Raw genomic sequence first — 17,724 nt, forward strand, 5'->3', positions numbered from 1 at the left:
CCAGGAGATCCTGAGGGACCAGGTCCCTGTTCTCTAAGACTTCACACCCAGAGAGGCAGCAGAGTAAGCTGGACTTGTCCTCTTAAAACTGAGGTCCACAGTGGCGGGGACCTTCCTACCCGTGTGACCTGGAATAAATCTTTGGCCTCCCTGAACTTTAGTTTCTTCATCTGAAAAATGGGAGAGGAGAATACTGCCTGACCTGCCTCGTGGGACTGCAGAGGGAATAAAATGAGGTCAAGGTCATAAAATGATAGAGAAGTCTAAACCGACAAAATTATAAAATTCACATTTTCCTTTATCCAGCCTAAAACTGCTGAAAAAGAAGCTACTATCTTTACTTTTCTTCTGCTTGGGTCTAAAATGCTCACATGCTACAGGCTTCTTTTCCTTCCTCTCTGCCCCATGGCCAAATTATAGAATCAGTTACGTTTAATGTTATCTATGGGCACTTTTTAAGCCATCACCTTTTTCTTATTTTGGTGAGGAAGACTGGCCCTGAGCTAACATCTGTTGCCAATCTTGATCTTTTTTCTTGAAGAAGATTGTCACTGAGTTAACATCTATGCCAATCTTCCTCTATTTTGTATGCGGGATGCTGCCACAGCACGGCTTTATGAGCAGTGTGCAAGTCTGCATCCAGGATCCAAACCCGCAAATCCAAGGCCACCGAAATGGAGTGCATGAACTTAACCACTATACCACCAGGCCAGCCCCAAGCCATCACCTTTTTATTCCACTTTTGTCACCTCTCCGTCCTCTGTCTCATTCAGCAGCATCGCACTTACTGCACAGTGAGGGGGAGCAAAATGTGACAAGGAAAAAGGTGGAAAACCCTCAGATTAGCACTCCAAACCCCAGAACAACACAGAATCACAGAGCTGCCCATCTGTGCTCTTCAGCAGCCATGGGGGAAGAGAGAAGCAGAAGCTTATAGTCCAAACTCTGGTCCATTTGCAGTTGTTGGGTTTCAGGCGCTTTAAAACAAAAACATTTGGGAGAAAATTATTACCTTTTCCTTTATAGACCCCCTTGAGAAAAATGGCTTACAGACCAGCAGCCCAGGCACTGAGGTGGCATGAGGCCCTGGGTGTGGCTCTGGTCCCTGACTGGCCTCCCTCCACACCATTTTCCAAGTCTTATTCTCTATCTGTCTTGGAGAGTCTGTGAGCCACCCAACATCCTCTCAAAAAGTTTCTTTTCCATTTAAATCAGCCAGGGTATGTTTCTGTTGCTTGCGAGCACCATGGGAACACTACAGCCCTGGTTGACTTCTCACAGCCCAGGAGGCACAGAAACTGGTGTCTGTCCACCCATCCTGTGTCTGTGGAGAGCTCGTTAGGGAAAGAACCTGGCACTTGAGGCAAAGGGGGGCACTAGGCCGAACCAGCAGGGTCCCCTGCCCTCAGAGAACTCCAAGTGGAGAAGGAAAAAATTGTATGCAATGCACTTCTGGAACAAAGTGATGCTAGAACAAAGGAATAAACCAAAGTCACTTACATAACAAAAGACTCAAAGCATTAAAGAGGTTGTATTGAGCTGGGTTTTAAGAATGAGCATTTGGAAAAGCAGAAAAGAGAGAGGTAGGAATAATAGGAATGGAGTGAAATAAGTTATAATGGAGGAAAGAGAAAGGCAAACTCAGTGAGTAGAAGGAGATCTCACCTGGGTGGACAGAGTTGAAAACTGGAATGAGGGGCAAGGTTGAGAATAGAGCATTTTCTTTCACACACAGCAATAGACAAGCAAACACATACACAGATATACACACCATACAGATGTACACACCCATACATACGTAACATATGTGTAGGTGTTTATGTATATAACGTATGTATATGTGTTTGCGTGTGTGTAAATTTTACACTACTTCAGCCTAGAATGTACTTTTAAAAGAGTTCAGCTTTATCTGAATCCACTGTCAGCTCATCAACAGTTCTCGCTAAAGCATCCCACTGCAGGCTTCACTCACAGACGAAACAAAGTTGCTCACAGCTCCAAAGGCATGAGAAGCAGCCTTCGAACAAGTCTCACAGACACGAAGCCTCACGGGCTGCGAACGCCAGAACAGCCACTCCACAAACATCTGCTGAAGAGGTTTAGTGAAGAAGCTGCTGCATCAGGCACCATGAGGACCCTAACTCACATTTCTAAAGATTCCAGGAAGGAGGCTCTTTAAATTCTCATGGGCAATAGGACAGGTTGCCCACACGTCACCAACTCTGAACATGCAGTCTCTCTCAGGGCCTCCGAGAAAGGTACCTCAAGCACAGAGGTAGGGGCTGACCTGGTTCATGAGGCTGGTGGCAAGGCCCAGGCAAGAAAGTGGAAAATAGACATATTTTACCAGGTATATTTTACCAGCCAGTTAGTTTTATCTACTACAAATTATGCCCAAGAGCAGAGCGCACAGCAATTCCTAAGCAAATATCAAACCACTCTGCCCCACGCCCATGGGGGTCCAAGCTGCCAGAAGAGCATGACCCTGTATTGGTTTCCTTTGTTGGGGGCAAGATTTCTAATCCAGGAACATCACAGCCAGTGACCAAGCTCTGAGCATGTGTTTTGAGTACATGTCATCAATAACAAGATCTGAGCTGGAGGGCCCTCTAAACATGAAATACATTTCTGCAGCTTAAAAAGAAAAAAGACTGTTTGGGGCTGGTTTGAATTAGGTAGAATGGAGACAGGAATTTTCCTGAAGTCCCCTTCCCTCTCCCTTGGGCAGCTACTCACTGCCTGGCAGAGACAAGATAGAGAATCTTGCTGATCTTCGTCCACGACCCCACAGGCTGGCTGGGGGACTGCTGGGACTGAGTCAGGGCGGTAGGCAGACCCCGTGAGGCTGCTGAGGATGACTTTAAATATTATCTGCCTCCACAGCTCAAGCAGTCTGTCTCTCTTTTCGGATTCTGTCTAGCCTCGCAGTCACGATTCTGTAGCCTGTGTGATCAGTGGCAGTGCTGGTCCCTTATGTGTTGCCGCCATCAAAAGGTACAATTATGCCTTTAAAGCTCGAGGTGCAATTAAATCTCTATAATAGTGCTAATGGCTCGGGCAACCTTGAAGCAGCTGCCATATTTTAAAAGAATTCATTCTGAGTTGTTTCATGTCTGAAAGTGTTCTGTAAAATCTTGTTAACTTTTCATTTTCAGTTGAGAATGTATTTAATGCTGAGAAGAGGGCTTCCTCCAGCCATACTGCACAGAAGGGACAGCTGTCCTTCATCAGCTGACAAGATCGCCCTGGAGGCCTCAACTCCACTGGACAGAGCTGAGCTCAGCCCTCTAAGCCTTGGGCTCCATTTGCCCCCTAGGGAAGAGTCCAAAGTCAACATTAGGTCACTGGATTCAGCCCAGTCCAGAGCCCACTAGGAGAGACTCATGCTCACATCACTTTCTCTAAGAGGGTGAGAGAAAAAAGACAACACGTGGTGGCCCACATGAGCAAGTGGTCAGGTCCCCTCCTTGCAGTTCCCATTGCCCCCTACTTCCCATAATGGCGGCCAGTCACTAATGATCTCATTACCTGTCTGTTCCCCAAGTAAACTGTGAATCTCTTGAGAGAGGGGCTGCGTCTGCTCACCACGGGGTTCTCATAACTGTCAGGACAATTAATGAATGGAGGACTGCCTCCACTGAATATTAAGGATGGGTAACAGGTAAATCATGAAAGGGAGACATTAGGTATCCAGCTACAAAGAACAGGCATGACGGAAACGTTTCAGAGACAGTGAATTGGAAGCTTTTTAATCATTGACTAAGCTCTGTTCTTTTGTTTGTTTTTAAGATTGGCACCTGAGCTAACATCCATTGCCAATCTTCTTTTTTTTTCTTCTTCTTCTTCTTCTCCCCAAAGCCCCTGAGTACATAGTTGTATATTCTAGTTGTAGGTCTTTCTGGTTGTGCTATGTGGGACGCTGTCTCAGCATGGCCTGATGAGCAGTGCCGTGTCCCCACCCAGGATCCGAACCAGTGAAAACCCCGGCTGCCAAAGCAGAGCGCACAGATTTAACCACTCGATCACAAGGCCGGCCCCTGACGCAGCTCTTTAAACAGTGACCTAAATGATTTAGAAAGGCAAATTATATTCATGCTATTTCCTGATAATAACAATGACAGCTAAGATGCGTTGAGCACTTTCCACGAGTGACTGTTTCACTAAGGCTGCACACACATCATTTCACATCCTCACAATAACCGAGGGAGGCAGTATTCTTATCCCTACTTACAAAGAGGGAAACTGGGGCTCAGGGAGGCAGTTACTTGCTTAGGATCACATAGCAAACAAGGCAAAGAGCAGGATTCAAATTCAGAGCCCTTCTCTTGACCATGACATTCTTGTACGTGATACTGATATTGGGGGGGTGATGGAAACCAGCCCCGACAATTTTTAAAACCTCAATGGCAGATAATGGGGCAGATTTTCACTTTGAATGTGCCATGGCTTTCTGATTTATTTTTCTGAGAGGATGGCTCTTTGTTTAGGAGCCTCCTAGGTATGATAAAACAGTGCAAAATCCTTCTCAATAATGGTGAGGATAAGGAGGGAACATCCTTAACTCAAACCCTTTATACACATCATCTATTTAGTCCTCACTATCACCTTGTGTAAGAGACACAATTATTATCCACATCCTAGAGATGAGGAAACTAAGCTATAAAGAGAGGAGGTGGTGTGCCCAAGGTCACAGCCAGTAAGAGATGGAACATGGCGTCTAACCAGAGGCTGTCTGATGCCAGAGCTGGTCCATGGCCACTATAATCCCAGAACAACAGAGCTGAGTAGTTTCAACAGAGACTGTATGATTCTCAAAGCCTAATGTATTTATTACCTGGCCCTTTACAGAAAGTTTGCCAACCCCTGGACCACACGTTAGAGAGACTGATGCAAACAGCAGCTGGGGAAACAGCGAGCCCAGAGTCTCCAGGTGGAACAGGCACACATTTCACCTGTCCAGCTGATGCTGACACACCTAGCATGTAATTGCGTTTTTCAAAGAAAAACAATATCCCAAACCAGCCAGCCCTGCCCCTCATGCCCCTACTCTCCACGCTGTGAAGGGAGCAGCAGCAGTGTGGCTTACCTTTGTTGTACATGTTCGTTGGCACTTGGACGTCACTCAGACTGATGTTCACAGGCAAATTATTAAAATGGTCATTTGGGGCTAAGATGAATTCCTTCCCCAGCTCCAAAAAATTCCCATCTTTGTCCCTTTCGTTTATCAGCACGGCATTGAAGTATTCATACTGAAAGAGAAAATCAAAAAACACTACATGTGGCTTAGGGCAGAAGGCTGTGAACCAAGACAGACCTGGGCATAGGCTGCAGGCCGTCCCCTACACTTGTGGATCCTGCTCTTTGCACGTAATTGCGTTTAGTCTTTTGTATCATGTGTGGTAGCACTTTAAAAATATTTCCCAATGTCATTAAATATTCTTAAAAAACATAAATTTAAGGAGCTGTACAGTACTTGTTTATGTGACTATAGAGAAAACTGCCCTCGAAACCTTTTAATTCTTTAAGTTTTGAAGACAGATCTTCCCTTAGGCAGCCTACATTTAAGTTGAAGGAGGCTGGAAATCAACAAAAAATAACAAATATATAATATGTCAGATAGTCATATTTGCTATGGAAAAATAGTAGAGCAGGTAAGGGAGCAGCAGCAGCAGGGCTGTGTTTTTACATATGGCGCTCGGGGAAGGTCTCACTGCCATGGTGACCCTCACACAGAGACTGAATGAAGGGAGGAAGTGAGCTGTGTGGACATCTGGGATCATCCCAGGCAGAGAGATGAAGGCCCTCAGCCAAAAGTGTGCTGGCACGTTTTAAAAATGGCTACTTTGCCATCATTGTCATCATGTCATCGTCAGGATCTAACATATACAATGCCTTGTTTATGCCAGAAATTATTCCAAGTGCTTTTCATGTTTTAACTCATTTAATTCTCCTAAAAACTCTCTGAAGTTGGTTTTATAAGTATTTCCACTTCACAAACTGAGTAAACTGAGGTATGAAGAATTTATGTACCCCATAAAAAATTATACAGCTGATAAGCACAACCAGCATTCAAACACAGGCAGCCTATTTCCAGTGCCTGTGTTCTTATCTACTGTGCAGGATTGCAAGATGGCAGATGGCAGGTGTGATTGGAATTATCAGATTGGGAATTTAAAACAATTCTGATTAATATGATAAGGGCACTAAAGGAAAAAGTAGAAAACAGGTAAGAACAGATGGATAATATAAGCAGAGAGACAGACAGTCTAAGAAAGAAGCAAAAGGAAATGCCAGAAATCAAAGACACTGTAACAAAATGAAGAATGCCTTTGATGGCTGATCAGCAGACTAGACGCAGCCAAGGAAATAACCAGTGAGCCTGAAGATATGTCAATAAAAGCTTTCCAAACTGAAAAGGAAAGAGAAAAATTAAAAAAGAATGGAAAACAAGAAACAGAATATTTGAGAACTGTGGGACAATTACAAAAAGTGTAATGGGAATACCAGAAGGAAAAGAAAGAGAAAGAAATGGAAGAAATATTTGAAGTTACAATGGCTAAGAATTCTCCAAAATTAATGACAGTCAACCACAGATCTAAGAAGCTCAGGTAACACAAGCACATGAATATAAAAAAATCCACACTTAGGCATATCAGATTTAAACTGCAAAAAATCAAAGACCAAGAGAAAATCTTGAAAGAAGCCAGAGAGGGGAGAAAGAAAAGCTTACCGACAGAGGAACAAGGATAAAGATTACACCACACTTCTCAGAAAACATGCAAGCAAGAAGAGAGTGAAATGAAATATTCAAAGTGTTCAAAGAAAAGGTCCACCAACCTAGAACTCTGTATCCAGTAGATTATCCTTCAAAAGTGAAGGAGAAACGAAGATGTTTTCAGACAAACAGAAACTGACAACTATGTTGCAAGTAGACCTGCCTTGCAAAACACATTAAAAGTTCTTTAAGGAAAGGAAAATGATATAGGTCAGAAACTCTGATCTATATAAAGAAACAAAAAGTACTATAGGAGGAATACATAGAAGGTAAAATAAAAGATTTCATTTTCTTATTTTTAACTGACCTAACAGATAACAGTTTTTCCAAAACAATAATAGCAACAAATTATTGGGTGATTATAGTTTATGGATAAGTCAAATGAATGACAGCAGTGCTATAAGGGACAGGAGGGAGGAATTGGGAATACTCTGTTAAAAGGTACCTGTACTACCCATGAAGTGGCACAGGATTATTTGAAAGTAGACTTGAGCTAGCTGTAAATGTATATTGCAAACTATAAAGAAACCACTAAAATCATTTTAAAAGGAAATATAATTTACATGCTAAGAAAGAAGAGAAAACTAAGTCATATGAGACAATCAATTAAAACCAGAGAAGGCAGAAAAAGGGTAGAAGAGAAAGAAAGAAAGACAAAAAACGAACAAGAACAATGAATAGAAAACAGCTACAAATATGGTACACGTTAATCCAACTATATCAATAATCACTCTAAAGGTGAATGGTCTAAATATACTAATTAAAAGACAGAGACTGTCAGAATGAATTAAAAAAAAGACCCCAATTACATGTTGTCTACAAGAACCTCACTTTAAATATAAAGAACAGATAGATTAAAAGTAAAGAGATAGAGAAAGATACACCATGCTAACACCAATCAAAAGAAAGTCAGTGCAGCCAATTAATTTCAGACAAAGCAGACTTCAGAATAAGGAAAATTATCAGGGAAAAAGCTGGGCATTACATAATGATAAAAGGGTCAATTCTCCAAGAAGACATCATAACCCCTTAATGTGTATGCACCTAACAGCAAAGTATTAAAATATGTGATGTAAAAGCTGATAGAACTACAAGGAGGAATAGATGAATTCACTATTACAGTTGAATACTTCAACACTCCTCTATCAGCACTTGACAAATCCAGCAGGCAGAAAATTGGTAAGGATATAGTTGAACTAAAGAGCCCTATCAGTTGGATCTAATTGTCATTTATAGAACACTTCATCCAACAACAGTAGGCTACACATTTTTCTCAAGCTCACATGGAACAATCAACAAGATAGATTATATTCTGGGCCAGAAAACACACCTTAACAAATTTTAAAATAATAGGTATCAGGCAATGCCTACTCTTATATTAAGCTAGAAATCACTAATAGAAAGATAGCTGGATGAACCCCAAAATATTTAGAGATTAAACAACCTACTTCTAATTAATATATCAGTCAAAAAGAAGTCTCAAGAGAAATTTTAAACTACATGAAAATTAAAATACAATGTACCAAATTTATGAGATGCAGCAAAAGCAGTGCTTAAAGGGAATGTTATAGCATTGAATGAATACACTAGAAAGGAAAAAAAACTGAAATTAATCATGTAAGCTACTTTAGGAAACTATAAAAAGAAGAAAACTAAATCCAAAATAAGCAGAAGAAAAGAAATAAATAATTTTTTATTTGAAGACTAGAAATCAAAGAAACTGAAAACAGGAAATAGAGAAAATCAATGAAATCAAAAGTTGGTTGTTTGAAAAGATTCACTACAGTAAAAAGACATAAAGCAAAATCAGCAAAGAGAAGAGATACATGGGGCAAAGTCCAGAGGAATTCAGATGCAAGTTTCCAAGAGTTCTTTCCCAGAGTAATCACACAAGATGCACTTAATTCTTCCAGCAGTGAGCTGTGATAACACACTTGAAATGCTGCCTACCAGGGAGGCTTCACAGAGACTCAGTGCTAAGGACTTTTATTGGGAATTGGTCATGTTGCAACACTATTTACCAACTTAACCTAGTTGAATTCATAGAACTCCACACCTAACAACTGCAGAGCATACGTTCTTTTCCAGATCATACATTGAGCCATCAAACAAGTCTCAATAAATTTAAAATGACTGAAATCCACATAATATGTTCTCTCATAACAATGGGCTAAATTTAGAAATCAATATATAACAATGATACGAAAATATCAATGACGTCTAAGAAAAGATATCTAGAAAAATCCTAAAGATTTGGAAATTAAATAAAATACTCTTTAATAATACATGTATCAAGGAAGAAAATGACATGGAAGACTGGAAAATATTTTGAAACAAATGATAAGGAAAAAAAAAATCAATATTTGTGAGATGTACCTAAAATAGAGTTATAGAAAAATTTACAGATTTAAAAGCTTACAATAGAAAAGAAGAAAATTTTAAAATGAATTGTCTAAGACACTACCTTAAGGAGATAGAAAAAAGAAGAACAAATGAAGCTCAATGTTAAAAGAATGAGTAAAATAATAGATATAAAAGCAGGAAATAAAACAGAAAACAAATAACAGGAAAAAAATCAAGGATATCAGAAGTTGGTTCTTTAAAATAATTGATGAAATTGTAAAATCTTAGTCAGACTGATGAAGAAAAAAGTAAGAAAGCATAAAACACTAGTATCAGGAATGAAAGAGGAAATATTATAGATCTAACAGATAATTAAAGGATAAAGGAATATTACAAGCAATGTTATGCCCATAAATTCAATAACTTGAGTTAAACGTCAAATTACTTGAAAAACAGAAATTACAAAAACTGACACAAGAAGAAATGTAAAATATGATTGGCCCTATATAAACAAAAAAATTGTTTACAATTAATAGCCATGCTAAAATAAACAAACAAACAACTCTAGGTTCAGATGCCTTAATTGACAAATTCTATGAAATATATAAGGAAAAAAATACAAACTATCTTTTATAAACTCTTTCAGAAAATTAGTGGAGGAAATACATCCCAACTTATTTAGTGAGGGCAGCATAACCCTGACATCAAAACCAAACAAGAACATCTAAAAGAAAAAATTGCACACCAATATCCCTCATTAATCTAGATGCAAAAATCTTTACAAAATATTGAATCAAATCTACCTATAGTTAAAAGAATAATACATCACAATAAAGTTGTATTTATCCCAGGAATTCAAGGTTAGTTTAACATTTGAAAAATCAATCAACACAGCTTGCCACTAACAGAATAAAGAAAAAAAATCATATGCCCAAATAGATGCAGAAAAAGCATTTGAAAGAATTTAATTTTTGTTCATCATAAAAACTCTCAAGAAACTGGAAATAGGATAAAATGCCCTAAACCTGATAAAGAGCATCTATGAAAAATCTACAGCTAACATTATATTCACGATGAAACACTAAATGTTTTTCCTCTAAGATCAGGAACAAGGCAAGGATGTTTTACCACTTCCATTCAACATTTTACTAGTGGTCTTGGCAAATGCAGTAAGACAGACAGACAGACAGATGCATAGATAGATGGATGCCATAATGATTGTCTATGTAGAAAACTCTAAGGAATCACATAATTTACTATAACTAGTGAGTTTAGGAAGGTCACAGGATACAAGACCAACATACAAAAGTCAATTGTATTTCAGTATGCTAACAAAGAACAATTAGAAATTGAAATTGAAAGAACAATAGCATTTACAATAGCATGAAAAACATGAAATACTTAGGTACAAATTTTTTAAATTACGTGCAATACGTGTATACTGAAAACTACAAAATATTGCTGTGAGAAATTAAAGAAGGCTTAAATACATGGAGAGAGATATCTTGCTTAAGGATTCTAAAACTCAGTATTAAGATGTTAATTCTACCCAAATTGATCTAAAAATTCAATGAAATCCCAATCAAAATCTCTAAAGGCTTTATGCAGGAATTGCCAAGTTAATCTTAAATTTTATAGAAAAATAAAAGAGACCTAGAATATCCAAAACAATTTTGAAAAAGAAGAAAATAGTCCAATCACATCTCCTGATTTTAAGTCTTATCTAAACTTAATTAATCGAAACAGTGTGGTATTGGCATTAGAATAGACAAACAGATCAGTGAAACAGAGAGAGTCTAGAAATGGAGGGGGACGTATACAGTCAACGGATTTTCAATAAAGGTGCCTAGATAATTCAATGAGAAAAGTATTTTCAACAAATTGTGCTGGAACAAATGACAAACCATATGAAAACAACATCCTCAACCTCTAACTCACAACGTATGCATATTAATTCAGATAGATGCTAGACTGAAATGTAAAAGCTAAATCTATAAGAAAATCATAAGAAAAAACAAAAAGATGATGAATGCCTTTGTAGCCTTCAGGTAGGCAATGATTTCTTAGGACATAGAAAGCATTTAGAATTTTAAAAATTGATAATTTGGACTTGAAAATCAAAAATGTCTGATCATCAACTTCACTGTTAAATCAAATAGGAAAGCCATTGTTGAGGAAAAAGTATTCATAATATAGACTCTGACAAACGACTTGTACCCAGAATACATTATGAGCTACTATTGCTCAACCAAAAACACTAATTAAAATATAGGCAAAAGATTTGAACAGACACCTTACAAAGGAAAGCACATAAATGGCCAATATGCAAACCATCGGGGAAGTGCAAATAAAACAGTCATCAGAGAAGCGTAAAATAAAACTCAACCAGATGCAATTTTCTACCCACTAGAATAGCTAATATTAAAATTTCTGAAAACAATAAATGCTGGCAAGGATGTGGAGTAACCAGAAATCTCAATATGCAAACCCTCAAGAAAGTACAAAATAAAGCACTCATTAAGGAAGTGCAAAATAAAACTCCAACTGCAATTTTATACCCATAGAATATCTAAAATTAAAATTTCTGAACATACTAAATGTTGGTAAGAATGTGGAGTAACCAGAAATCTCATACATTGCTCATGGAAACATAAAATGTTGCAAATACTTTGGAAAACCATTTTGAAGTTTCTTGCAAAGTTAAACATGTATCCACCCTTTGACCCAGCAATTCCACTTCTAGGTATTTACCCAAGAGAAATGAAAACATATAGCCACAAAAAGGTTTGTGTGAATGCTCACCCATTCACAACAGCTAAAAACTAGAAACAACTCGTGTCCATCAACAGATGAAATGATAAACAACTCTGTGATATATATTCATACAGTGAATGAATTATTCATTATTTCTGATTACTACTCAGGAACAAATTACTGACACACTCAAAATATGAATGGACCTCACAAACATTTTGAGTGAAAGAAACCAGACACAAAAGAGTACATGCGTGTGATCCCATTTACATGAAGTTCTTGAACAGACAGACTTATTCAATAGTGATAGCAATTAAGGCTTACTTCTGGGAGGGAAGGTGGGGACCCAACGGAAAAGGCACAAGAGAACATCCTGAGTTGCTGGATATGTTCTCTGTCTTGATGGGGCGTGGGTACCTCAGGTGTGTTCATTTCTCAGTACTCATTGAATTGTACGCTAAAGAGTGCATTTTACTATATAGAAATTTATGCTTCAATAAAAAAAATTAAAGTCACAAAAAACTTTTTAATTTTATTAAATTATTAATTCAAATGGAATTTAATTATTAAATTATTATTAATAATTATACAATTATTAAAGAAACAAAACTCAATTTAACAAATTGACTGGCCCTGAGCTAACATCCGTGACCATCTTCCTCTACTTTATATGTGGGACACCTGCCACAGCATGGTTGACAAGTGGTGAGTAGGTCCCACCAGGGATCGGGACTGGCCAACCCCCGGCCGCCAATGCCAGAATGTGGGAACTCAACCACTGCGCCAGGCCAGCCCCACCCATAACCGTTTTTTAAGGCACAATTTATTGTGACCTGACACTCAGAAACAAAAGAAATCATACCTTTCTGCTGAAACATCAACCAAGGGAACACCTTCGCCAGCAGAAGCACTTTGACCAACAGCAAAGGGGAGCCCATTCTTCTGAAGATAGCTGCTTTCTAGGAAACACGTCAGCGGGGATTCCTCCCACGGCTCCATGTTAAGTGAGGTCTTAATCTTCCACAGACCCGAGAGCTTCACAGAATATTATCAACACGTCTAAAAACGTAAGCCTTCAATGCCATTGTTTCATTATAACTGGATGTTAAATTAACACAAAAAGCCTTGGCCTGTTTGGTAAAGGCCAGCGCAGTCATGGCTCTAGGCCCTCTGGAGGCAGATTCGAAATTGTCGTTTAATTGCCTAACCTGCACAGCCAGAATGAGAATGAAGGAAGGATGAAAACGTGAGCAGGATTTTGCTCAGTGGCACTCATCATTCACCATGGACAACTGTGTGCTCTGCTTCTCCTCCCTAAATCCATTTGTCCATTCTGTATTGATTTTGAAAAGGCTGACTCAGTGTGAACAAGATGAATCATTTCTCAGTCCTTGGAAGTCATTGCTATAATTATGAGGCTCAGTGGGTTTGTCCATATGACTGAGGAAAAGACATGTTTAGTCCAAGCTACCTCAGTATTCCTGAATCCCTGTCACCCATGGGGTCGGGGTAAATTAATTCTTTTGTAAATATATCTGATAACCTACTAAGTGTGATGGGGCACAAAGGAAACTAATTCAGGGAACACATGTGGCACCAGGGACAAAATGGTAGATGTGCTGTTTACCAGAACCTGGCACAGCACTGGCTCAGAACGTGGTGGTCCAATGAGTAAGGCTCTCATAAGTGACTCAATAGGGCAGAGGTATGCACACTTTCTCTATAAAGAGTCAGACAGTAAATATTTTAGGCTTTGTGAGTTACAGCATCTTTATTGCAACTCCTTAGCTCTGCTGTTGTAGCATGACAGCAGCCACAGACAACACAAAAAAGAATGGGCTTGGCTATTCTCCAGTCAAAGTTCACCAAAAATTCACAAAATTACAAAAAAGATTTGGCCTGCAGGCTGTAATTTGCCACCCCTCGCAGTAGGGTGTTAGGGAAATTTCAAGAGACAGAAATAAAAAACCTCTGGCTGGAGGAATCAAGCATTTCTTTCACTAAAAAGTTTCTGAGCATAATATTGAATGAGAAGAACAAAGTTGGAGGACTGACACTACCTGACTTCCAGACTTCCTATAAAGCTACGGTAATCAAGAGAGTGTGGTATTAGCAAAAGAATAGACAAATAGATCAATGGAACAGAATACAGAGCCCAAAAATAAACCCCCATAAATACAGTCAACTGATTTTTGACAAAGGAGCAAACATAGTCTCCTAAATAAATGGTGCTGGAACAACTGAACATCCAGATGCAAAAAAATGAATCTAGACACAGACCTTACAGCCTTCACAAAAATTAACCCAAAATGGATCATAGACCGAAATACGAAATGCAAAAATATAAAACTCCTAGAAGATAACATAGGAGAAAACCTAGATGGCCTTGGGTATGATGATGCCTTTAGGATACGATCCATGAAAGAAATAATGGATAAATAGGACTTAATTAAAACGAAAAGCTTCTGCTCTGTGAAAGACAATATCAAGAGAATCAGAAGACAAGCCACAGACTAGGAGGAAACATTTGCAAAAGACAAATGTGATAAAGGACTGCTATCCAAAATATGCAAAGAACTCTTGAAACTCAACAATAAGAAAACTAACAACTCGATTAAAACATGGGCTAATGACCTTAACAGATATCTCACTAAAGAAGATACACAGCTGGCAAGTAAGCATGTGAAAAGATGCTCCATATCATATGTCATCAGGGAAGCACAAATTAAAACAACAATGAGATACCACTATACAACTATTAGAATGGCTAGAATCCAGAACACTGACAACATGAAGTGCTGACAAGGATGTGCAGCAATAGGAACTCTCTTACACTGCTAGTGGGAATGCAAAATTATAGTCACTTTGGAAGACACTTTGGTGGTTTCTTACAAAACTAAACCTACTCTTACCATCCAATCCAGCAATCATGCTCCTTGGCATTTACCCAAAAGAGCTGAAAACTAATGTCCACACAAAAACCTGCACACAGATGTTAACAGCAGCTTTATTTATAATTGCTGAAACTTGGAAGCAACCAAGATCTCCTTCAGTAGGTAAATGGACAAATAAACTGTGATACCTCCAGACAATGGAATATTATTCAGCACTAAAAAGAAATGAGCTACTGAGCCATGAAAAACCATGGAGGAACCTAAATGCATATTACAAAGGGAAAGAAGCCAATCTCAGAAGGCTACATGCTGTATGATCCCAACTATGTGACATTCGGGAAAAGACAAAACTGTGGAGACAATAAAAAGATAAGTGGCCACCAGGGATGGGGAGGAGAGGGTTGAAGAGGGAGAGGACAGAGGTTTTGTTAGGACAGAGAAAATACTCTGTATGATATTATAATGATGGATACATGCCACTCTCCATTTGTCCAAACCCAGAGAATATAAAACACTGAGTGAACCCTAAGGTAAACCATGGACTCTGGGTGATTTTCTGTCAATGTAGGTTCATGTTTGGTGAAAAAAAAAATATATATATATATATATATGCCATTCAGGTGAGTGATGTTGATAACGAGGGAGGCTATGCCTGTGTAGGAGCATAGGAGAATTCTCTGTACTTTCCTCTTAATTTTGCTGTGAACCTAAAACTACTCTAAAAAAATAAAGTCTTTTTTTAAAAAAAGTTTTTGAGTAGCATCTCCCTACATATTTATTTATAACTCAAGTGAACTACCTACCAATTATCATACTAACACGTGCACTTTATAAAACAAACCACAAAAATTATTATAAAAGTGAATAGAAATTAAAGTGGCATATTCTCCTTGAGCATCCTAGTGGCTCCCTTTGTGTACCCCTGGGTGCAGAACTTCTCTGCCGTATCCTGAAGCAGCACTTCCAAAATATGATCTGTGCAACAGAAGGCCATTGCCTAGAATACTCATAAGGAATAATTTTCTAAATGTGTGACATAGTGAACAAAGTTTGGGAAATACAGGGAGAGCTGGGGTTTAAGGAAAAGCAAAGAGGTTTCTTCATTTCAGGACTTGTCAGGGCCTTTAACTCATTCTGAGAGTACACTACGTACACTTCGAGTATCGGTGGTTAGGGGTGTTATATGCAGCATTCCTCAGATACGGCTGGTCATATGGGTGTCCTTCTCAGCATTCACCATGGGGGCCACTTTACAGGTCCTCGTGTGACTGTTCTATCAGTACAACTCCCCATGACATGTTCCACAACTGCAGGAATTGTGTCTGTGTTTACTCACTGCTATAGGCCCAGCCCCATGCACTTGTTGGTTGACTAAGTGTCAGACTCCATGCGGTCAACTGGTCTCTCACCAGAGCTGCATTCCACAGAGCTGTCTTCACAGTCAACTCTTCCAGGCCATGTGGAACCAGGGAAAGTTCTCAGCAGGTTAGGAGGATCATGCTGCAAGCAGTGTCTCCTATGGCCTGGGGAAGGGTAAGCTGTAGGAGGCCAAGGTCATATTGTTGCACAGCCTCTGTCACAAATTCGAACAAATGAGTATGTCCAGAGTAATGGGGTAAAGGCGACTCCAGAAGTGGCAGGAATTGCTGGTCTGTGCTAATCAGCATGAGATGAAGAGTACGAGGCAGGAGCTTCCCCAAGGGCTGCCTGCACATCCCCCTGCTGGCAGAGTCCCTCTCCTTTAATGCCACTGTCACAGAACATGTGGATTTTCAGTTCAGGTGCCACCAGGGAAAATAATCCACTGCTCCACCCTTTCACCAACTGTAGAATGCAACAGCTCAGGCCTTCTCACTGATTCAGCTCCACTCCTGTCACCATGGAGAGTTAAGCTTCAGATTGAACAGGAAGTATCATCAGATGACGAAAAGACTTGAGTTAGTGTGGCCTCTCTGACTGGTTGGTGGTGACTGTCTACATGTGTTGAAAAGGCTTCTAAGGCAGAATCTCAACTGGAGGTACATATGCTCTCCTCTCAATGGTGGCCCAGCCTCTCCCACACCACCCACATCCTTGAAAACTCATCGCTCCCTAGTTTAGTGGTTGGCAAACGGTTTCTGTAGAGAGCCAGATAGTAAATGTTTTAGATTTTGCAGGCCAGACAGTCTCTGTCACAACATCCAATTCTGTTGTTTTAGCAAAAGGAACCAAGTGCATAACACAAACAAATGGGTGTGGCTATGTTCCAATAAAACTTTATTTATAAACACAAGCAGCTGGCAGGATATAGCCTGCAAGCCGTAGTTTCCTGAACCCTGCCCTAGTTCCCTCTTCACTCTTTCCAGGTGAGAGGCACCTCGTCTCACAAATCAAGATGTCCTAAGGCAGTGCTTCTCAACTCCAGCTGGGGAGCTTTTCAACGTGCAGATGGCCAAGCCTAACCTTAAAAAGTTAAATCCGAATCCCCCGGTGGTATTTTTTCAGCCTCCACCAAATGATCCCAAGGTGCAGCCCAGGCTGAGATGCACCATCCAAGGGTGACTTCTGCTTCCCCTTCCTGCGGAGCAAGATGCATAACAGAACTACAAGGCCCCACCACAGAGGGCCTGCTTCATGGGCGGGAGGTGTCTGCTCCACACATTTCGGCTTTAATTAAATCCTGCCCACAAAGTTCTCTAATTGTTTCCTCTGTGTGTGTGTGTGTGTGTGTGTGTGTGTGTGTGTGTGTGTGCTGTCAACCAACCAACTGTGAATTCCCTAGGAGGTGTGCCTGTGCTTCTCTCCTCACCTACTGCCACTGAACACGAGGACAACTCCAATTCATCATATCCAGCCCAAGGGTTGCACAGAACACCTGGTCAGCAAAGCCAGCACCCACTCAGTAAGTGACCAGATTCACCAGGGTTCCCCAGAGACACAGAAACGAGAGAGAGAGAGAGAGAGAGAGAGAGAGAGAGA

General features: G+C 39.8%; 1 protein-coding gene across 4 annotated transcripts in view; it reads right to left on the reverse strand.

Moving 5' to 3' along the window:
- The window catches only part of CACNA2D3 (calcium voltage-gated channel auxiliary subunit alpha2delta 3), an 824,202-nt gene that overhangs the window by 495,626 nt on the left and 310,852 nt on the right, over nt 1-17,724 (reverse strand). For all 4 annotated transcript variants that reach the window (XR_011426865.1, XM_070237387.1, XM_070237386.1 and 1 more), the window contains one exon: nt 5,087-5,249. Coding sequence is in view for 3 of the 4 variants with exons in the window: in XM_070237387.1 (XP_070093488.1) it covers nt 5,087-5,249 (163 nt within the window). In the remaining variant the exon portion in view is untranslated. The remainder of the gene's footprint in view (nt 1-5,086; nt 5,250-17,724) is intronic.

This window comes from Equus caballus, chromosome 16 (genome assembly GCF_041296265.1).
Source record: "Equus caballus isolate H_3958 breed thoroughbred chromosome 16, TB-T2T, whole genome shotgun sequence".
NCBI lineage: Eukaryota > Metazoa > Chordata > Mammalia > Perissodactyla > Equidae > Equus > Equus caballus.